Below are 25,796 nucleotides of genomic sequence, written 5' to 3'. Positions count from 1 at the left end.
ATATCACATGCCGAAACTGGCTTTGTCACTGGGGCTTATGATTAAATAGCATAATATTTGGATTCCTAGGCCTATTAGGATTTTTTTTGTAAGTCCAATTATTGGATAGAAGGATGGTTTAATTGATTAAACCGACAGCATTTTTTTGATAAACACTATTATATAATTTAAGCACACCTTATCTCAAGCCTAATTAAATAACTTTTCGATGCTGTGGATTCTTGTAGTATGTGTTTTACTTTTGATAACATAATATTAGCTTAAGCTATCTAAACAATGTACTCACCTTGTGCTGGAGCGTAGATGTTCAAGTAGAGGCAGTCTTCCGATTGGTTGACCAGAAAAGGCAATATCCTTTTTAGGTACTCCAACCTGCCTTTGGACACCCTCTTCAACACAGCCGTTTCGTTCCTTATGTCCGGCAACACTTGCGGACACACCGGACTGAATCGATCCGCGACTTTGATACCGGACCACAGAGCACCAGATACCGGCGGCATGAATCTGAGCGATGCCAATGGTGGCGAAGCGTATGGGATACCGCGGAACACTTCCACTGGGTCCAGGTATCTGGACTCTAGAGTCACTATGACGCCTCTTAGGTCGCCGTATTTGGTCCTGACCACCCTCGATGAGAGGGTGCCTGATCCGGAGCCGGTCCGGTCCGGGCCGGGCCTCTGGTCCGATCCGGACCCGGACGCCGCCTCGCATTTCACAATGAAGTACTTAGAAGTGAACGGAGGCAGGGTCAGAATGAACACTATGTGAAATAGTAGCATGGCGAATGGCGAACGTTGATGCATTTGAAGGGTGTACCGTTCATGCCATCAGGCCTTGGTGCGAGTACGCGCCATTTCGCTACTTATTTACTAGACCATTTTGCTCCATCATCTCAATGCTGAGATCGGTGTGATTTTAGGCAATTTGTTTATTAGTTTTAGTATAAAATTGATTTTATATTTAGTTTTACACATTTTATTTATATTTTGGTTTACATCTTGTCTACAAAATCAGCATCTGAAACAAATAAAACATATATGGTTAGTGATTTAATAATTAAGAGTCAATTCTTTATTATATGTATTTTTTAAATTTACTGATACAAGGATAAAATATTCGTCTTGGTGACCAGATTCTGTGTACCACGGTAAACAGTAACGACGTGACATTTGCACATGTCATTTTGGCTACCATTTATAGGTCAAATGTGCAATTTTATTTTTTTAAGATTTAGTCGAAAGTTATTATAACATAATAAAATTAGCATTAGACGTGTTTTTAAAAATTTACTTATTGTTTATTACGCCAGTATCAGAAATTTTATTATTTTAATAACATATTTTATTATTATATTAATTTACACAATCGCAAAAAGTTATTTTTAAAAACGTTGCACGTACATAAATTTGCTTATTATTGTCAACTGTTGTTGTACAACACTAATTTCCCATCTCCCATGATTAATTAAATATATGAAAAGCATTTTAATAATATCGACAGATTTCACGTGTACGTTGCAATTATAACCAATTCAACCTTTTGCTGTAATAAACATTTAGTCATCGTTCCAGCAAACATTAATAAGACAAATATCCAGCTTCTTAGATCTGACCCAATAATTTGCCCGAGCAAAGATTTTATTCACCCCACGTTAGCTTCTGTAAGGGGTTGTAGGCACTGTGTATGTAGCACACAGAATGTAGTTAAGTGTTACTGGGCGCTTTAACCTTATCTTTGACGTCGGCATACCCCCGACGAAATTCAGGATACCATTCCCAGCACTAGAGGGGACTAATCAACATTACACATGTGTCTTTCGCCTTAGGGCGGGCACGTCCTATGGGCAAATCCCCCGAAAGCGTACGAGTATGAGTTCAGAAATACATCGTCAAAGGATTTTCATACCACTTTGATAATTACGATGAAAATTTTCTATTGTTACTCGTCCGCTTAACGAACCCAAAACAACTTTACAGGAAAATAAACTTTTTTTCGAAAGGGACTTTTTGATACGCGACCCGGTTGGATGTTTTTCAATTTTATGCGCGTGGGGCGGGAGTCGTTAGTTATGTTAATGACTTTTAAATGGTTTGTAACGTATTTTTTGTAACTTTTATTTACATTTAAATATATAGTTATTTGTAATAAATAAAGATTAAATGCTACATATGTTCACAAAGATTAATTTTAGTGCACACTTTCAATAAAAAATTGCATAATCTAATAATTTTTATTCAACATAATAAATATATATATATATATATATATATATATATATATATATATATATATATATATATATATATATAAATATATATATATATATATATATTTATATATATATATATATATATATAAATATATATATATATATATATATATATTATATATATATATATATATATATATATATATATATATATATATATATATATATATATATATATATATATTTAAATATTGTTTTGCACAAAAAAAAAAAATTTATGGAATAATATATGCATATATCTCTTAAAATAATCCCTGTTAAATCAAACCAAATTATATCTATGGAACATAGAAAATCTTTGCTACTGCCTCTCTAAAGTAAACAAGTTAGTATAGTATAATGGAAATCAAGCGTTAAATACCTAAGCTTTTACCAGGATTTTATTAACACATTTTAGAACTTTGCTTTAAATGTCTTGCTCCTATTGCAGGCTTCAGAGCAATTAAAAAATTGCTTATTACAAAAAATAATATTTTAATTTACAAACAATCAATTAGACCTATTTTTACTATATGCTTGCTCGGTGTGGAGTAACACCAATGATTTATTTTGTGAAGTCACCAAAAACAAAGCTAAAAAATCTTGAAAATCAACCTTTATATAATTGGTATTAGGCTTAAGTACTACAAAATATTTTGGGTAACTACAGTATCATACTAATTTCATGTATTGAAGACTACAATATATGCTTAAGCACAAAATACTCATGCATATATAGAAATTAAAGAACACATATCAATGATTAGAGATATTTACATAAATTGCTAAAAGATTTTTATTTATTAAATTGTAAATACTTATTTTACTTCTTGTACTTATTTTTTTTATTATATTTTATGTAATAACTAAATTATGAATACGAAAATGGTCATAAATCAATTACATGTATTGTATGAATTTGAAACTGATTAATTGTAATAAATTATAGGTTTTATAAATAAAAGTATTAAACTTAAGTAAATTAATTTTCTCTATCGATATTAAAGCTTGTAGCTTACTTTTAAATTTATTATTTGTTATAAAATTGTTTCACAGTAAATTAAATTACAATGACACTATAAATAGTACTAATCCTCATAACAATATGTATGTTTTACATTGTTACCCCAATGAAAATTATACTTCAACTTTTTATTGTTTCCTCTGCATGTGTAATAAGCGTATAAACCTATTGTTCATATTATTATTTTAAATGTATTTTGTGGAAATAAAAAAATTGTAAAAATATCCAATTCTGTATTCGGGTTTTGAAGTCAAATGGGTGTGATTTTGCAGCTAAAATAAACGCAGGAAAAGCTAATAACAGTTTATTTTATTATTTATGTATAAAATACCACATTTAAATGGAAATATCTGTCAGTAAAGTCTAAATAGCTGTTTTTGAAAGTTGAAGAGTTTTTAATGGAGTGTTAAGTTGAATTATTGTCGGCTGAAATCTATTGTAATGATGCTGATTTATACGCTGATGTGCTACGTGCAGTGACTCCTTGAGATTAGGTCTCTGAAGCGTGTTCCTCCATCATCCTGTCTGCCTCCTTGTGACCAAATTTTATATTATTATGTTGAATCAGTTCAGATAATAATGTTAGTAGACAAATTGCATCGTTTCTTAAACACACATATGTTTACGCCTTAAAAGTAGAACGTATACTGTGTGTGTTCATTATTAAATTTAGCAAAATAGCAATAGTTATTTTTGTGTAGGATAAAATGCATTGTATATCACGCATCCTTTCCAAATAAATAGTAGTTTTTTTGGTGATTAAGAGTGAATCACGCTTTAATGTGAATGTGCTAATAGGTGTTTATTATAAACAACATTTGTTTAGCCTCGAGATTTCTCTTCCCGATATTACATTGATATGTATTGTTTTGGAGACGAGTGGTTATCTCTTTTTATTTGTTTTGAATATTGGTTAGAATGTGAAGGTGGTTGAAATCTTCACAACGTTTATTAAAGATAGATTGGAAAACATTTAACACTCAATTTGAGCGACAAAAAAATTTTTATACATAAACATTATCTAAGGAGAAAAATATTTTCTTAGTAAGATACTCTTACGGTTATAATATCAGATAATAGTATAACCTGATGTTAATGTAACTGCACCCATGATTTTGAATGTAAAATTTTTTTCTTAAGTCAATGGTTTAAATATAAAATTTATTAATGTAATATTACATTAAATTTAATTTATAAAAAAAAAATGTACTTTCTTTGTAATAGTAATAAATAATAATCTTATTCGTATTTATCTTTATTGGATTTTGCATTACCTATATAATAATAACTATAAAATATTGTTGAAAGAACTTTTTTTTAAATAGAAATATTATTTTATTTTGTATTTTTTTATTCAGGATAAAAATAAATAAGTTTATTTTATATTGATTAAACATAATGAAATAATTAAATACAACTGTACAAAAAATGCATTTTTTCACTATGGTTTAAATTGATAACCAGATTTAAATATGTGTAAAATATTAAAGTACCTAATTGTTTACTTTATTTAAGTAGCTAATTTGCAATGCTAATAAATATTATTATATTTAATAAATCGTCGATAAAACTAAATTTATATGAGCTATTATATTTAGAAACAAAGGTCTACGATTTAAATGCAACATATTATTTTACTATATGATCCATAATGCAGTTTTTTTTCAGAAAAACGAAAGATATCAAATCAAATATAATTAAAATTATAAGTTATGTGTTAATTAAGAAAAAAATATACAACTTATATATTATTTATATTAGGCAACATACTATTTTATCCTTAAATTTTTAAATCATATTTTGATAATAATATAACTGGAAATTTAGTAATAAAATTAATCAGGAAAAAATATATTTTATATTCTCTTAAATCAAATTAAATTCGGGTTAAATTCATAACTAAGTCCAAAAATCATGTAACACACTATTAAATATATTTACTTTAAAACCTGCATTTAATAAATTGTGGCTATATGTGACTTCAGTTAATGACCTCATTCATGAATAAAATAACTATAACTTTCAATCATGATTTACAACTTTTATAATTCTAGTTTAAAAATTTAGATTACCAGTTGTTTTTTGATCAAAAGCAACCATTAACCTCCCTCCTTTTTCTTGTCCCGACCTGCTTATGCGCATATGTACACTGGAAAATGGCCGTTGAGTTTTCCAACTTTTTACGGCATTATTAAGTGCTTTCGTGTTGATATATGATTCGGGATCATATTTCTGAACTTCTCTAAATTGATTTTCTCCATAGTCGTAAATAAAAATACAGAAAACGTGATCGTTTGCGAGAGTATATGTGAACATACATATGTAAGGGGTGGTTGGGAGGTGGTTGAAATAAAGGCTTTCACGGCTTGACGGAAGCATATTTTTTATATGAACGACGTGTTTATGTGAAACGCTTTCGGGATATTTTTTTCTTACCCCCACCCACCGTAGATGGTTTGTTGCCTTTACCGTTTCCGTTTACATTGTCCTTCGAAACCCGATTCCCAGCTTTTACTGCTGTATATTTATTATACATTTTATAATACGAGTGTGTTCTTGCTGCTCTCTTTCTTTCCTTTTTTATTATTTCATTTACGATATAATGTTACGTTTTTCCCCAAATTCTATTTAGACCAAACGTAATAAATTATATCTCGGTTAAGTTATTATTATTATTGTTATTATATATTTTGATAAACGTATTTTATAGATGCACATTAGAGTGCGTAATCACATTCTAATTTAAAAATATTTTTTTGTATATATATTTTAATTATCATTAAGGTAAAGGTCGTTATTTATTTTATGCTAGTTATATTTAAACAAATAAATAAATCTTTTATTACAATGGAATCGTTAATCTAGTTCCTAGTCTTACTAATAAAAATACTAATTTGTAATTATAATCTAAATAGAAAACATAGTAAATAATTTAATTTTGTAAGAATACAAGTGGTTTTGTTAATTGTAATAATTAAAATTGCAACATAAATTAAAATATTATCTACATATATATTTTTGTAAAACAGAAACGATTTTTAAGATTACATTATTCAAAATAATCGCGAGAATATAGATTAAATTTATCAGCAGAGATTTTAAGTATCAATTCAACGTTACAATTAAGGTACTTCGTAAATGACGGAGATCTGCCAAGTAACAATTCCGTTTCTACATCTGTATTTGAAACACCGAAAACTTTATCAAGGAAGTAATTATTAATTATGAAAGTAATTAAACTAACCCCTCGTGCTAGCAGTTAAATCGCTCCGAGTGATACAACCATCGACCGGGCTCGATGGTTGTGGTTTGGGTGTATTAATTCTGACGATCGTTGTGCGTGTATACAGGTTTATTATTATGGATATTTAGGTTTCTAAAGAACCTTTTTAAAATACAAATAGTAATCAGATTAATATGAGTTTTATGGACAATTATTAGGTTGAATAGTACAAAACTGGAGCAGTTTTTTTTTAATTTCTCAGAATTTTAAGCACTGTTTTGTAGTCCTGTGTGTTGTAAATATTGTCACTAATGTCTTATAAGGAATTAATGTACTCGCTTAATCACTATTTTAGTTTATTAAGGTACAAAAAAACTATATTAGGATTTTTTTGCATATTTTTAAATATTACAATTTTTTTATAAAGTTGGAAAGGCACTGTAAATTATTATTGGGGAGTTGTATACAACTCTTGTTCTTGTATGCTTATTTAAACAATACTTAAGAACACAACCACATTAAAAGAAGTCATAATGTATACAAACAAATTAAAACATAACTCAGCACCTGGTATTAATGGTATAACAGTGAAAACAATCAAATCAATTAACAGTCTTATTGCTCCTATAATAACAAAATTATTCAATAAATGTTTAAAAGAGGAAATATTCCCCGAGAGCCTAAAAATTTCATAAATAATTCCCTTATATAAAGGTGATAATAAAAACAACACTAATAATTATTGCCCTATATATATTTTATCAATCATATCAAACATTTTTGAATCAATTATAGCTAATAGAATTAATGTATTTTTAAAAAGTATAAATTTTTTATCTCATTTACAATATGGATTTTGCAGCAAATCTAATACAAAATATGCTGCTTTTGATTTAATTAATGAAATACAACAAAATCTTAATGATAAAAATAAAACTTCAGCAATATTTATATATTTAAAAAAAGCTTTTGATACAGTAGACCATAACATATTATTAAAGAAATTAAATCATATTGAAATAGTTGGACCAACACTAAATTTATTAAGAAGTTATTTAAGTAATAGACAACAAGTAGGATTTATCTGTATGCTGATGATAAAAAACAAACTATATAATATTTAATGAAGATTTTAATATTTCTATTAGTGTGAATAACTCATAAATTACAAAAAGTGATAATATAAAATTCTTAGGTCTATTTTAAGATAAAAGCTTAAATTTTTATAACTATATTGATTATATAATAAAAAAAATATTACCAATGTCAAAAATTTTATACAGGTTTTAAAATATTTTATCATATAAAACTAGACTAAGCATATATAATTCATATATTCATAGTCATCCAACAAATATGTCTTGCTTCTGGGGGTTTACAAGTAAATTAAAAATAATAATCACTTCAGGTGATTCAAAATAGTGCCATAAAAAATTATTGAATTTGCCGTTTGAAACTCACACAAAAGACATATATATCAAAACATAAATTTTACCTTTAACTATTCTTCCAAAATATGAATCAATAATGGTAACAAAAAAAATGTTAGAGGAAAAATCAAATATAAATACTAAATCTAAATTAAGAAAAGAACAACATAATTATGAAATTAGATCTGCATATGATCTACACATCTCTCAACCATTTTCAGTAAAGTTTGGAACAAATTCTTTAAAATTTATAGCTTTCAAAACATATAATGATTTACCAATATAAACTAAATATAACTTTACAGAAATTAAAAAATATTTTAAAAAAAAATCATAGAACTTTAAAAAAATATGTGTATATTTGTATGTATATATGTATATGGATGTATATATGCATATGTGTATGTACATTGTTATAATTTTTTAAGTGTTTAAATGTGTTTATTATTCTTTATAATTATTTACGTTTTCATTTTTCATTTATAACTTAAAATTACAGTGTAACCGCAGAATCAGTAATTTTATACTCATGCGGAATTACGTTAATAAATAATTAAATAAAAAAAAAAACAAGTGACGCCCAAAAATTAGTTTTTTTAAGGCTTTTTGCAATAAAATACATTGTTGTCTATCTTATAATCAAATTTAAGTTGTGATTTTGCTTTTGAATATGACATAAGAGGACCTTTTTCGATGCTTAATGGTAATCTATTAGTGTATGACCACACATAGATTTTATAATCCGCAATGGAATATAGTTTGATAAGCACTTTAAGGTCATAAGTAAACAGTAGGAATTACGAATTACCAACAACTTGAATTATATCATAAATAAAAAAAAACAGTAATAGACTATGATCAGAATGTTGAGATTTTTATAATGCAAAAATATATTTAGACGACTTGTTTTGCATATTTAAAAAATATTGACGACGATTTAAAAAGTATATAGAATAAAGAGAAACGGATCAAGTATACTTCCTTGAGGTACACCATCTGATATTTTACGCGGTATGAAAAATGTGTTATTTAGCGAAACAACATAGCTTAGATTTTTCAGGTAAGAATGTAAAATGTGGGTAATATAATAGGGAGTATTCTATGTGAACAACAATCGGGATTCAGAGAAAAACATTCCACTAAAACTGCATTACAAGTAGTGATAAATGATTGGTTGTTGGCTAAAGATACAAAAAAAATCATTGGAGCAGTTTTCTTGGATTTCAAGAGAGCCTTCGAAACAATAGACAGAAAAATAATGTTAAAGAAAATGGAGAGTAAAGGTATAAGTGATATAGTTTTAAGATGGTTAAATAATTACTTACATAAAAGAAAACAAAAAGTTAAAATAAATTATGTATATTCTGAAGAGAAATTAGTGTCATATGGAGTACCACAAGGGTCTAAATTGGGACCATTGTTATTTGTATTGTATATAAATGATATAGTTAATAACGTAAAAAAGTGTAAAATTAATCTATTTGCGGATGACACATTATTGAATTGCATAAGTGATAATATTAAAGAAATTGTTAATAATTTAAATATTAAATTAAGTATATTAAAAATATGGTTAAAGAATAATGTACTTGAATTAAATGAGAATAAAACTAAATGTATGTTTATTAATTATAAAAATGTGTTAGATAATAATATCAAAATAGTAATAAATAACTCTAGTATAGAAATAGGGGATAGTATAAAATATTCAGGAGTAATTGCTTATACAAAAATAAATTTTAAAGAACATTGTAATTAATATACATATTAAAAAAAATTATTAGAAAAATGGGTTTATTATCTAGAATAAGAAATATATGAAGTATAAATACAAAAAAAATCATTTACAATAGTATAATATTGCCCTATTTTCTTTATTGTGCAACAATATTAAATATGTTAAATAAATTAGACAAACAAATGTTGCAAAAATTACAAAATAGGGCAACGAGAGTAATCTTAAAGAAAAATAGACTAGTTGTAAAAGTATGATTGATAGATTAGAATGGTTGAATGTTCAAGAAATATTGAGTATGAATGTTTTAGTATTTATATATAAGTTAGAAAATAATATGTTACCAGAATATTTTAATAAGTATTTAATAAGAAATAAAGATGTACATAAATATAATACTAGAAATAGAGAAAATTTAAAGATAATTAAGTATAAGAAAACGAGTACGGCTAGGGGAATTATGTACGGAGGTTTTGATTTATATAATAGTCTTCCAAGAGAAATCCGAAACAGCAAAAATATAACGGGTTTCATAAATGGAATAAAAAAACACCTTCGTACATATAGAAATAAACTATAATATTAAGTCTTATTAGTGTATATTTTTATTTTCTGTTGTGTATTTTTTATATATGTTTATATACTTAAAGTTGTTTGATGTAAAGATAAGCTATTAAGCTAAATAAATTAATAAATAGTAAAATAAAAAAATAATAATACAATAATCAAAAGCCTTTTCTATATCTAGTAATTAAAAATCTAAACTATTTTATAACATATAATCGGCAGATATATGATCTGTCAACATAACATTGGAAGATAATCGCACGCCTCGTTGATAAATAGAACCTAGATAGCGCGTCTCCAAAGGTCTGTGGCCCCAGGTAATGTGCTCTAAAAACTGTGTCTCTAGTGACGTTTTTATGCTCCATATTTCATTTTAAAATGTCAATTATTTAACTATTATGCGAACATAAGATTATCACAGTAGCATATGAATTCGATGAACTATTAATATAAAAATCTCTGATATAATAAATAAATTATGTATTATATTTGTATTTAAATAAATGAGAATATGCAATTGCATTTAAAAATAAACCCCTTCCCCCCGCATGTGTCCTTGCTTCTTGCGTCAAGGGCTTTTGCACTGCGTGGTTTTGTTACTGATGATACACGAGTGGCTACGCACGCAAACTTATTTTCTAAAGTAAATAAATTATGAAAAATGTATGTATAAGATTTTCATTTGACTCACCCTCTTATATGCAACTTTGAACATAAAAGAGAAAAACGCGATGATTTAGTACTTAACTTATTTATAAGACGCGAGTTTGTTCTTATTTTATACATATATGTTATATATTGTAAGCATAAACATACGCAATAAGTCATTCTCGCGTGATTTTTCCTTCGACTCCTAGAAATCGGCTCTATCCGCAATTCCAAATTGCGTATCGATAAAGAGGCAGTAAAACTTCGACAAAGTTATGGTTGTAGCAGCATAAAACGTTGAGAGGTTTACGGACGATAAGCGGTATACGACATTATTACTATAGAGCAAAGTACCGCCGACGTAAAATTTTCAGACACGCCCCTGACAACAATCGGTTAAAACCACCCCCAACCGCCACTCTCGAAGTAAGATATTTAACAGAGCCGCTTACTATGTGGCGCGTAATGCGACTTGAAGATTGCTCCGATGAATGAATTAGTTGTTGTTGGGAGAATAGGGGAAGTGAGGCAATTCAGAGGCATTACGGATGATGTTCAATGTTGATTTAGCTCATCCGTCGGATTGAAATGCTGGCAGTTTGATACGAAAGTTAGGCTTAATAAGGATTTCAGATAATTTATATTGCATTAAGACAGCAATAAAACTGCTGTAATATAGTAAAACTTAGTTCTGCTAATCGACTTGTGGGTTAACTGTAGTGATTGATAATAAAATATGTTACATTTAAGAAATATTTTTATGGTATTATATTTATACACTATAAATATATTTTGACGTATGAAAAATACTTTTAAACTTTAATTGAGCTTGGAGAATAGCCAAAAGTAACTGAAAATTAAATCAGGCGAGTAGAGTTGAGTTTTGCCAAAATATAGCAAATGAGTGTGAATAAAAAATATATTAAAATTACTACTCTTTTACCATCGTAATATTTGATAAGGGTTGCTCTAAATTTTAACAAGCATAAATCATATGATATTTATATATAATAAATAACAATAAATCAAAGTCAATAAATTATTCATATTAAGATAACATTGATAACTAAATTTAATCATGAAGCTTAAAACCAAGTTAGAGTTACATTTATGTGTGAAAGTCTATATAATTGTATTTTATATTTACACAATTGTATGTTAGATTATATTACACATTATTATGAACTAAGGTTTATAAATGTTAATTGCGCATGCTGTTTATTTTCGACAAGTAATTATAAATTTATAATAATCCTGCGATAGTTCAACATTTTGCTTTTATACGCATGAGCGCATATCCAATTATAAATTTAGTGCAACGCAAAAGATAAAAACAGCACACACATAAACATACTATATGTATGCATGCATAAACATACATACATACATAATCATACAGCGTTATGTAATATGTACATACGCGAGGGATGTTTGACCTACATGTATGTATATGAATATGAATAGAGTGTTCCGAAAAAAAGGTGAACACAGTAGAAACTACATCATCCAAAGGAGCAGATTCAATAATAGAAGCCATAAATGTCTTTTTAAATTTGTTAGGTCTCTTAGATTATACATAGAGCTAAATCATTGTATGACTATAGCTGATTGAAAATAAAGAAATTTTTATTAAGATTTTTTATATCACACAATTTATTGTAAAAATTGCTCCAGCAATAACTATAAAAATACTTGGTTACTTGCTTCACCTGTAAGTTACAAATTAAGTTGATTTATTATGTTGAATCGATTTATGTTTAATAATACTGTACTTTTGTAAATTATTTATTTATATTTAAAAAAACACATAAATAGGATGTTATATCATTGTAACATTATGTACATACATAAAATTCTTAGGAAGCGAGTTCTCACATTTTTTCATGACACAGCTCACTTGGGAAAATTGGCACATATTTAAATAAACATTCGTTATCGGGGGAGCCCAAAGCGTTTGCTTACAAGCTAAGGTTTTTCCTGAGCTTTGTGAACTCGATGACAACGGAGAGTATCGGAAAGGCGGAATACGCAATAAGCACCCTTCCCGAGTGCCTATAAACCTGTCCTTAAGTTTTTCCGAGAGTTCTGATAACAACAAATTGGATTACCCTGAGAGCGCGGGACAATACTGGGAGGATAGGGTGGCACAACGAGAAAAACAAGAAAAACACCTGCCCAGAACAACATTTTAAAGCAAATGAAAATGTCGAAAGTCTAGTTTGGAAATTGAATTTTTCAAATTATTTTCCAGTGACTTTATTATTATTTTTCATGTAAGTAATAATAATTTAAGTTTTCTATAACACAACTAAATTAAAGCATTGTTGTGGTTAATATCATATTTATATATGTATGTATATATATATAGTTTTAAACATTTGTAAGAAATGTGATAAAACTTTTATCCTAAATTGGAATATATTATATATGAAGTTTATTATTGCAAATTTTTATAGGGAATTATAAAGTTTAGTACAATACTCGTCCGATAATTTTTTTTGACGCATTTACTTGCTGTTAGTATCTATGCCTAAATATCGTTCTCTAAGTAACCACAGATCAATATACTTAAGGATCAAAATGGTTCGACAAGTTTAATGAACAGCAGTGCTGAAATTGTCTTGGTTTTTAAAAAGCCTACTGTTGGAATGGCAATTAGATTTATCTGCAGAGATCTGCGTTAATATTTACTTATTGAAATGGTTATGGTATTCAGAAGAAGTAAATATTTTTTTTAAAGAACATCTGAACCATTAGACACTTTAAAGTAAGGAGTCAAATCTTTCTTTTGTGGTTACTTTTTAAAGTTCTACCAAGTCTAAGAACAAATTTATCAGTGAATTTTGTGCAACACCTTCGATACAGTTATCTGTTGAAAAAAGAACCAGCAATCTTACTTTTTTAATAAAATATACTTTTACTGGAACAGGGTATTTTTATATTGATACTAATATGCTTGTAAGATGTTAAGAAATATACGTTAATCAAACATGATATTAACCATTTTGATCATTGCCAATATCTTACATAGAAAAACATAATCAAATTTATCATTTCTATTTTCTAATAAATTTAGTTAAAAGTAGGTAATATTTTATGTATATATATATAAGACTAATTTTAACAATTTTTAATACATGTCATAATTAAGTCAAAAAAATGACAATTAAATTTATTTTACTTCTCAAAAGTGTTATATTATATATTAAAAACTAATTATGAAAAAAAAAAAAATTTTTTTTAAGAAATTTATGATTTTATAAAAATATTATTATTACATAGTACAGTAAATTTTCTAATAACGCGGTAGATTATGAACGTGCTATTTGGGTGCGTGTAGTTGGGGAGCTATAAAATACTCATACAATATTTTGCAACACGTACGCACGAATCAGGTAGGTGTGGTGAGATATTCTCCCTTTGGCTCGCTTACATATAAATTAATGGGCATCCAAATAGCACATTTCCAATTTACCGTGTTATTGGGGGGTCTACTATACTTAGTATATATACATAGATCTCTCATAGCTTTACCTTATAAAAATAGGAGCATCTATTTAAAATAAATCAATTTTATTTATACAAATATAATTATTAAAACATAATTTCAATATTCTATAATGGTTTAGTTGTAAAATAAATATTTTATATTTTTAGATAAAACGTCATATGCATTTTTAATGTTACCAAAAGCACTTTAAGTGACATGTAATTAAGTATTTAATTGAAATTTAAATAATGCAAATATTTTTCTTGACATTAACTCATAAAATTGATTTGTTAAAATAAATAAATTAAATTAAAAATATCATGGTAAATTGCCATAAAGACTTTTTTTAATTAAGTTACAGTATGAAACTAGTTACTTTAATTACCAAGCTATATCTTATATTTATCTAACTATATTTTAAATAAAGATAATCTGTATCGTGTATCATATAAATCTATATATTTCATCTTTAATAAAATGCTGTCTCAAACAATATGCTTATAAAATAATATGTATATCGTATAGCTTCCTCATTTCCTAAACCATGTTATACAAATACAAAGACAACATATTTGATAATAAATTGAATAAATCTGGAACGTTTTATTCCGTACTTCCGTAATAGGTTTGTGTTTTTATATGAAATATGCCTGTTTTCCTGATCTTTTTTTTAAAGAGAACAGTCAATTTACTACAAAATGGTAGTTAACCCTTTGGCTACCGAAATCCGATATATCGGCTTTTGCTACACTAGCGAGAACTGCCGGATCCGACGGCTCCGAAATCGTAGTATCCAATACATTTGCAACCGTCTGTAGGGTAATTGATTCAGGGGTTTATAACATTTTTTCAAATATATGTTATAAATATATTATAATCATTATTTTTATACATATACACACACACACATATATATATATATATATATATATATATATATATATATATATATATATATATATATATATATATATATATATATATATATATATATATATATATATATATATATATATATATATATATATATATATATATATATATATATATATACATATATACATATATATATATACATATATATATATATATATATATATATATATATATATATATCTGTATATATATATATATATATGTATATATATATATATATATGTATATATGTATATATATATATATATATATATATATATATATATATATGTATATGTATATATATATATATATATATATATATATATATATATATATATATATATATATATATATGTGTGTGTGTGTGTATATGTATAAAAATAATGATTATAATATATTTATAACATATATTTGAAAAAATGTTATAAACCCCTGAATCAATTACCCTACAGACGGTATATATGTATATGTATATATATATATATATATATATATATATATATATATATATATATATATATATATATATATATATACATACATACATACATACATACATATATATATATATATATATACATATATATATATATATATATATATATATACATATATATATACATAAATATATATATATATATACATATATATAAATATATATACATATATATATACATAAATATATATATATATATATATATATAAATATATATATATATATATATATTTATATATATATATATATATATATATATATATATATATATATATATATATTTATATATATATATATATATATAAATATATATATATATATATATATAAATATATATAAATATATATATATATATATATATATATATATATATATATATATATATATATATATATATATATATATATATATATATATATATATATATATATATATATATATATATATATATATATATATATATATATATATATATATATATATATATATATATATATATATATATATATATATATATATATATATATATATTCAACAGTCTGTATGGTATTTTTACTTAAACCATTATTTAAAAATATCATATTTTATTAATTTACGAAAAGTTTTATTTACATTTTAAAAATAAATAACATATTATATATCATTGTTATGGATTCCTGGTCGGAGTTCGGCCGCTCAGATCTCGTAATTTTTAATACGTCATGCGATAATGACTCTTATTACAGCGCAAATAAGAATTAAAATAACACACAATCGCATATTCGTCATTAATTAGGTCAAGTTCACTGCAGACAGCGTCGCACGCCGCGACAGCATGTTTACAAACTAAAATACACATTTGGACTTTTTAATTATTTAATAAAAAGTCCCGGCAGTTCTGGAACATTTTTCCAAAAATGCCCGGCATCCAAAGGGTTAAGTATAATGGTTATATTAGACTAGTGCTTGTTTAAATATTTCAAACTATTACATATGTATATGAGGCCATATTATATATTTTTTTTTTTTTTTATTTACTGATTAAAATAAATAAACACTAAATTTTTAATAATAGCAAAATATAATATACAAATTTTATTTTATTCGTCTGCTAAGCAACTTCTATTTTAAAAACAACACACAGGATAAGATAAAATAAATGTTTAGTTGACGATAAGCAGAAAATTCAATGCATATTTTTATTGCATACGACATATAAAAATATATTTTTTCAAAAAATACCTATAATTTGATATGATGGTAGTAATTTGTCTGATACGACTATAAACATGTGTTACATATTACAAAAAAAATAATTTAATCCATTTAGATTATTTATTGGTCCATTTAGATTCATTTAATTCGTTTTTGCAAAAATTTACAAATTTTATTTGCTTTTTCATATATATAAAATTTGAATAAACCATATAATTTTATATATTAAAACAACTTATAATAGTTTATAAAACCAAGTATTTACGCAAGTAAACGTATTAATTCGGTTTTAGGGCATCATAAATTATTTAATTGCGTCCGAGTGATTCTCCTTAGAAAGAAGATTTAGAACATTTTTCAAGGCCTAAAAAAATATCTTTACCCATAGAGGGAATTTAATATGAGCTCAGATGGCCATCTGCGGCGAAATGCATCAAATTGAATCGCTACGCTAACGAGATAAGTCCCTGATTGAATTCACGAAAACGTATTGTATTAACCGTATAAATCCTTTTAAAGTGATTCTTAGCGTTGTTAAATTAGATTTTATCTACTGCCGAGATATATATTAGCAATTTCGGAGCACGCTCCCGAGCAAGATAAAATAATATCTTATAAAGAAAAGACGAACCAAGGCTTTAGCGGTTTTGTCACATAAAGAGATATATTACACAATATTATATATGTAATGAAAATCTTGATTAAAACTTTCCTACACGCTTCTAATGTGTATTATATATGCGGTATGGAGACGCTGAAAAACGTTAAAACGAGTGTTTATTGCTGTATTATATTAAACGCATAATGGCATATTAATATATTATACAATATCGTGTATTATAATATATAAATAAAACATTCTCGGAAAGGTCCGAATTTTTATTTGATACTCTCTCGTATATAACCGAGGGTCTTTTTATTCTTTTACAACCACACTGACACGAATGGAATTTCATCGAAATTACTTTTTTTTTAGAAGACTTTTTTGCTGGATATTATTTTAAATAATTGCAAGAGAGTCATTGTGAGGGTTGACGTGATAATACGTAATTACGAATTGTTATCACGTATAACCGTTATGAGAACCTCTGTAGGGATATTGTTTTGGTTAAATATTTTTTTTAGTCTAAATTACCCTGACCGTATTTAATATTGTAGATGATAAGGATTTTTTATTCTATGTAATTAATTAGACGTTTTTTATCAAAAATATTTTTATATAGTAAATTAAAGCAAATTAATAAAAAAATTATTTAATACCAATTAAAAAAGTTACTTTGATACATATTAATTAAAAAATATAATTTGAGCTCGTATTTCAATAAAAGTAATTAATTATATAAATTTATGGTAATATAAGTAAATTAATTTAAAAAAGTACAAATATATGTAAAACTGAATTGATTAGATATTTTTAATTTTATTATCCTTTTAAATATGTAGCTTACAAAATCATACAGGCTTTCTAAGGTATTAGCCCAAAGAGTAAAATATAAATTATTTTCATAAAAAATATAGTATTACGTCTTTTTTGTTCACAAAAACAAAGTTCTCTTATATAATTTATGTTGGTTTACTTTTTACTGTTATACATTTTGAGTTCTAGTGACATTAAATAAGATGCAAGATATTATTGAGCTTTTACAAGAAATCTAATTTATAACTATTACGAATAAAAGTAGATTATAAATTAAACACTAAGGCAAAACCATAAGATAATATTTCAAAAGCCAAATCTGGGATAATTTTGCAGTATTCAAAATGATATATTAAATATTATAATTAACACATAATTGAATGCTTGCTTAATTTATTTAATGTCTATAGTTTAGATATAGTGTAAATTTACATTATCTAAAAATTGTTAAAGCTTTTATAATTTTTTCATAATTAAGTCATAGTTTCTGGTTATAAACCAGCAACTTATTCTTTGATTTTAATCTTCTAACAAACCAATCGTCCCAATAAAAATACTGGAAAAATAAAAAACAAATCATTGAATAACTACTGTTTTTTTGTGTAAATATTTTGCTGCAATATGACAAGCGTAAGCCCAATGCGTTACAAATGCATCAACACAATCAACTATTATGTGAGTAGTAAGACACAAGACCTAAATCGGTGACATATGTATATTTAAATAAATATAAACAATGATTATAGATCAAAATCAATAAATATTTTAATTATTTTTTTAATAAATTAAAAAAATCTTTGAAGACCTAATCTATGATGATCGATCGGAATTATACCTAAATATAATATCACTTATTTCAGTCTTTTGAAGTTAATAGAAAATAAATAACAGTTTAAATCCATATATAAAGTGAATTTACGTATTTTAAAATATTATTCACTGGTCTTTCGAACTGGTCAATTACATTATGTAAAAATGGAATAATATTTTTTTTATTATTGAGTTTGAAAAATCGCAAAGTATTAAAATATAAATGAAATAAAAACTAAAAATCGTTTACAATTAAGCGAAACAAATAATATATAACCTAACATTAAATAAATTAATATTGACGTTAATTAAGGAGCACTGCTATTATCATATTTATAAATAATATAAAAACAAACATTAATATGTATACCAACACAAAATGCACAAGCATTAGAGATACAAATTAAACTTTTAATAAAAAATAACAAATTTATCTGTGATATTTTTTATTATATTTTGCAGAAAATGACATATTATTATCGTATGATTTAGAATCGTATCTATCTTAAAAACACATTAATGCTAAGTACTGAATAATATAAGCATTTTAAAGGCATTGATCCTTGTATTTTTATTTTTTCATTGATCGAATATGAAATGTTTGTTAATCATCATTCCTAGAGTCAGTCATAAAACTTATATTGTCAAACAGCAAAAAATTAAAATTTGAGAGTGAAAAATAGGCATATTATTATTTGGCATAAATTTAGAAAGAAGTTAAATTTTGAAGCAATTTTATAAATAAAAAAAACCCTAATTTTATAAATGAAAAAAATATAATATGTTACACATATTAAGCATACATTTATTTTACTTATATATTGAAAATATTTGACTGTAGAAATAAGTATTTCTAAAAAAAAAAATTCAGATTGAAGTTCTGTCATTTTAATAGCATAATTTTTAAAATTAATGAAAAAATATTGTTTTTTTTAAATATAAAAAATTCTCAGAATACACGCCTCACATAAACCTTTTTGTGAATTGTGTTGGAACAACACAGTTTCAATCGAAAAGTTGTTGGAATGAAAAATAGGAACAAACCGTGTTTTTCAGTCGTGACGTTCGTGACGCACCTCAAAGAGAGCTTTTGTGTTTTCTAGTAGTATATTTTATAATATTGTATGAAAAACTACCGTGGCGTTCAGATTATCAAGTATCATAAAAAATAAAACCAATATACAACACTTTTTATGAATTTCTATTAATATACTCTGTTAGTGCATGTATTTATATACATGTGTAAAAAATAGTTTGGTATATGTGTATCCATATAAATCAGATAGTTCCAGGTACGCGGCGGTATAATGTGTCTAAATTATTGCTCGAACCGTTTAATCGAGAACGAAGGCCGATAGAAATAAAATTATATTACTTTCTACTGAATGTTTGACGGTTTTTATTTGCGTTCCGTTGTTAGTATTGATTGAATTTTTGGTGCCTATATCAGTTCATATACCAGGTCACAGATAGATAGATTAAAATATTGCATTTTATGAAATTTTTATATTAAATAATAATAAAATAAACTTGATTACAATTAATTATAAAGATACAATAGAAAAACATATATTTTTTTTATTTAGATTGCAGTTTTATTTTTTATAACACATTGTTTATTTTGGCTTTTTATTTTATCTTAATAATAAATTGACTATTCCAGATTTTTTTCTGGAATGAAAAATTGTAATAAATACAATACAAACTATATACTTGTTAGAAAAATACACGTTGTATGCTAAATACATTATGACAGTAAATAAAAATATACAATAATATTTCTTTTAATATAAAGAATTGTGCTTTACTTTATATTAAAAAATTATAAAGGAAAGCCCAATTCCAATATAATTGTAAGCAATTTGAGCTCAATAGTATATTTTTATATTCACGGTGCACAAATATTTCAGATGAAATTTGCATTTCAAACAAACCTTTTTCGCACGTCTCAAAACAAATATTCAACAAATATTTTTAAATATCGATGCTCACTTTATAAACTTTACCATTGATATGGTAAAACAAATAGAATAAAAACTGTATCATTTTTTAATCTGATTTACAAAAACATATCAAACAGTTTACAGTTAAATTTCTGTTTCACTGACTAGCTACTTGTTAACATAAAACGCAAAATATTAATAATTAAAAAAGATACTTAAAAGCGTTTCATAAATACAGATTAAAATGAGATCAGTAACAACAAAAAATACTGTAAGACAAAAGTTAATTGCGGCTTTAGTTAAAGAAACGCCATTTAGAGCAGCAGATATCGCCCTATATATTTTAATTAAACCAACATTACCGGCGCCCTCTTTGAACTCTTTTTCATTTATAACCAAACATTAATTACTCTGACCGAGGATTCCAGGCAGAAATGCGGTTAATTTTTAAAAATCACTCCTACGACCGTGGGTGGTTCGAGGAGGCCGGGAGGTTGAGTAGGACCAGGCGAGAGTTTTGTATGTAAAAAATAAAAACAAATAGAAAATATTTTTAAAAGCTGAATGGGCTTAATTCGTGTTTGTTGAACGTAATGGCGCCGCTTCGGACACGATTTTTAACTCAAACACTTTTGGATTAAACGAACAAATCTGGGGCATGCGATCAGCGCGTGTGCTTATTTAACTTCAGGCTAACACGTAACAATTAAATAGGTACAACTGTACGTATGTGTAATGAGAGAAAAATCTGATGTAAAGCTTTTAAAAAATTTTACTGTTTTATTTATGACACAAGAAATAAATTACATTCAATAAACTGAGAAAACTCAGACCAAATTATCGAATTGAATATCCTCTTGAAATGCAATGAAGAAATAGAACAAGCAGTCGAACACTTAACAAAGGAAATTCAAGCAGCAGCTTGGAATGCCACACCCAATCTAAGTATAAATGAAAAACTTCACCCCATAATATTACATAACATAAAAGTAGATTACAAAGCGACAAAGCAAAATTCAATAAAGCTATTAAAGAATTACGGGCTTTATTGGACCACTTAATAATGATTCAATTCAAAATTGTTGGCCTCAAAAACCAACGATTATACGACATGAAAAGCTACATAAAACACTACTGATAAGATAAAGACTAAAGCTGCAAAAAAACTTTCACAGCTCACTTAAGGGCAGAATCCTGTAACAAAAACGATAATAGATGCAAATAAAATCGTATATTATCTGAAGGCATCCATTCAAACAAGTCAAATAATTAAGAAATTGAAAGGGGTAGTACAAGTGCTTTCAACATCGCTATCATTCAAAGATTCGAAAACAAGGTTTTGTGAATGAGAATTTTTACTTCCTGGTTTGTTACTAAGAAATCTATACACAGTGATAAAATTTAATTAATAAAAGACGAAATAACAGATAAATATGTGACATACGGAGATATGGCAATTAAAATACTCAACTGTAGATATCACAACATTAGAAGATTTAAAATATTTAAACCACTAACCAAAGACAACAGAAATGGCAAACAATTATTAAAAAATAGTGAAAAATTAATTAAATAAATTAGTTTTTGTATAAATAAAATTAAAGAAGCTTTCAATAAATTGTTTTCTCTACAAGACAATATAACAAACATAGAATAAACTTACTGTTACATTTATAAAAAGATCGTAAATAAATAAAAAGACATAGGTTTTAATTCATATAGATCACCATATTTATAAATCAACTAAATATAACTCAATAATGTGACTTTCTTACCGCTTCAAGAAAATTGTCCATCATTATTAAAAAAAAAGAGATAAATTTATTCCTTAAGAATAAGCTTTGATTTAATGTGGTACATATAATAAGTATTTTATGTTAGTACTGATGGACTAAAAATATAATTTAAGCTTAAAAAGTAGTTTATAATAAAGCTTTTTTGCAAAAATACACCGACGTTTATTTGCTAGTTAGGATTATAATAAACCATATTATAATTAAGTAAATAAATATGATAATAAAGGTTATACGTAATTTTCTAAGCTCGGGAGAATAGATTGGAGAAAAAAATGTGTGATTGACGGATAGCTTGAAATATAAAAATAAATAAATTCTATAATAGATTTTCCCTAATCATTTTTATATTAATAGGGTCAGTGTTAAATAGTATTAATTTTCCTGTACTTGAGCAATAAATAAGGTAAGTATATATTGTATTGATTATTTTTTAGCCTCAGACATAAAAAAATATAATAATAATATTATGTTTCTACATTAGGATATTGTTAATTAGGTAAAATTTTAGATATACATTGCCTCTTTAAAAAACTAGTGTCAAAAACCTGGGTAAACTAATAAACATATTGCAGTAGTCATATCCAAAGGGCTTGCTGTAATTAAAGCCTTAAAACAAATATTAAACAAAAAAATCAGATTAATAGTTAATTAGACTAATTTAATATAACATAGGTTTGACGGGTGTAAAGAAATACTAGTAATCAATATTTTAAAGTTATTTAAAGTAAAGCGATAAAAAAATAAACAACAAACCTTCCTATTTAAATATTAAAAAACCTAAAAATACTGTATAAATATTACGCAAAACCAAAGTAATTTCGCAATTTCTAAATTTTGATCGAATTTAAACTTAGAAATCTTAATTTAAAGGCAAAAAAAAAATATTAGTAGGTTTAGGTTCCTAGTTCAATTAAAAGTTATACATATAAAAGTCTTTATTTTATTAGAATAAAATATTTAATTTGTGTATTTTTTATTTTGTAAGATGTTTGCGTACTTTTCTTTGTTATATTACAATATTTAATTAAGTTATCTTATCTTGGTAATATAATTATCATTTTTTAATTTTTTAAATTTATTTCTGTATATAAGAAAATATTTTTTCATCTGCAACTTCTATTCTACTAATTATAATGTATGTACATATGTCCCTGTATCATTATTTTTATTCAACGTATATATAAAAAAATGAAACCCTTCAAAAAAAAGTCTTTCAGTTATCTTTTTTAATTGTTAGCTCTCTATTCATTTAACTTTAATAATAATTTATCATATTTTAGTGATTTTTAAATATATCATGAAAATTTAATATCAATAGGATAATAATTTAAAGATACTGTTGATTTATTTCAGACAAATTCAGACAAATCTCACAAATATTCAACATTTGTACTTTAATAATAAAAATACTGAAATACTTATTTACTTTATATAAGATTAAGATTATAAATATCAAAAGTTATAAAATATGTTTATAAAAATGCTCATTTATAGTGATTTAAAAAGTATTAATTATAAACACATTTTTAATCAATTAAAAATAATATTTTAGTAAAAATAATTTAATGAATACACTGAATACAATTATTAGCGACAAATCATTAATAACCAGTTTTATGTTAATACATTTTTGTTGCAGTAATATAATTTTAAAATTGATTATTACAGAAAAACCCTATTCTTACTCAAAGAGCATTACTAAAAAGGATTTTGTATCAACGTGTAACATCACATCCAAATCATGTTAGTTAATGTTTGTGAAAGTATCATCTGTAGTTAGGCAACTTAGCCCTTAAACAAATACGAAACACTACATGTACCAAAAAAACTATTATATAAATCGAAATTAATTAAAATAATTAATTTCACTAATATGCCATAAAAAATATGATGTAAGTGTATAATAAGTTTTCATATTAAATCTAATAAAAATTATGTATAAATATTAAAAATGCACTTTATAATTCGCAGCGATTTTTACCAATTTTTTTTATACAAAAGACATAAAACGTTAATAACATATTTAGATAATATAAAATCTCTAAGATTTTATGCTAATGAAATTATAAAAATGCCCGGAAGGTAAATATAGGTTATATCTTAAAAATAGAAAATATTTTAAATCAATAAAATAAAAATGAACATACAAAAATAATTTTTGTAAATTTAATAAAAACTTTTGAGATTACCTAATATTTAGTATAAAGCTTTTTAAAATTTTAGAAGTTTTAAAACAATTAATCATTCTTGATTATTTTATATACATTATTTATGAAATGCAAATAATATGTAAGTGGCTCAAATGTGTAATATATGCAATAATTTTATAAAAAAATGAGTTTTAATGCAAACATTTGATATAATAGATACCTAACATAAGTCTCTAATTTTTTTTACTATTCTCCCGTTTTTAGCTGACGCGTCATTTTAATGCGTAATAATGAGGAATTTCTGTACTAACTAGGTAAGTGTATCAGACATATTGAATACCTAAGTATTAAAACCACCAGACTCTTTAGTCTGATGCTCAATCGCATCGATATAATTAATTATTAATTAATATGATTATTTTAATTTATAATTATTAGATGGCATTTTAAAGCTAGACCTAATTTTTAATAATAGTGCATTTTTATAAATATTAATTCGAGTCTGCTGCCGTGGTTCGAACCCGCGGCCTCTGGGTTACCAGTCAAGTCAGAATGGATTACACTATTTCGACCTTATGCCTTATTATTCCGACATATTTACACTTTTAATAACAAGTTTTCTCTATAGGCGATATATAATGCATATACCAATGCTAATTAGTTCTGAAAAAGTGTACTAAAACTCTTTTAATTGATATTCAACTGTG

At 25.4% G+C, this 25,796-nt stretch overlaps 1 protein-coding gene across 1 annotated transcript in view; it reads right to left on the bottom strand.

Annotated features, from left to right (window-relative positions):
- Positions 1 to 25,796, bottom strand: part of Nlg3 (Neuroligin 3) — a 370,309-nt gene that overhangs the window by 320,501 nt on the left and 24,012 nt on the right. The window contains exon 2 of the mRNA XM_088189294.1: positions 287 to 1,017. Within this exon, the coding sequence (XP_088045420.1) occupies positions 287 to 803 (517 nt within the window). The 5' untranslated portion in view covers positions 804 to 1,017. The remainder of the gene's footprint in view (positions 1 to 286; positions 1,018 to 25,796) is intronic.

This window comes from Plectrocnemia conspersa, unplaced genomic scaffold (genome assembly GCF_051122295.1).
Source record: "Plectrocnemia conspersa isolate PC_06_02 unplaced genomic scaffold, ASM5112229v1 ptg000008l, whole genome shotgun sequence".
NCBI lineage: Eukaryota > Metazoa > Arthropoda > Insecta > Trichoptera > Polycentropodidae > Plectrocnemia > Plectrocnemia conspersa.
The sequence above is the reverse complement of the archived record's forward strand: the minus strand, read 5'-3'. Positions and strand labels throughout refer to the sequence as shown.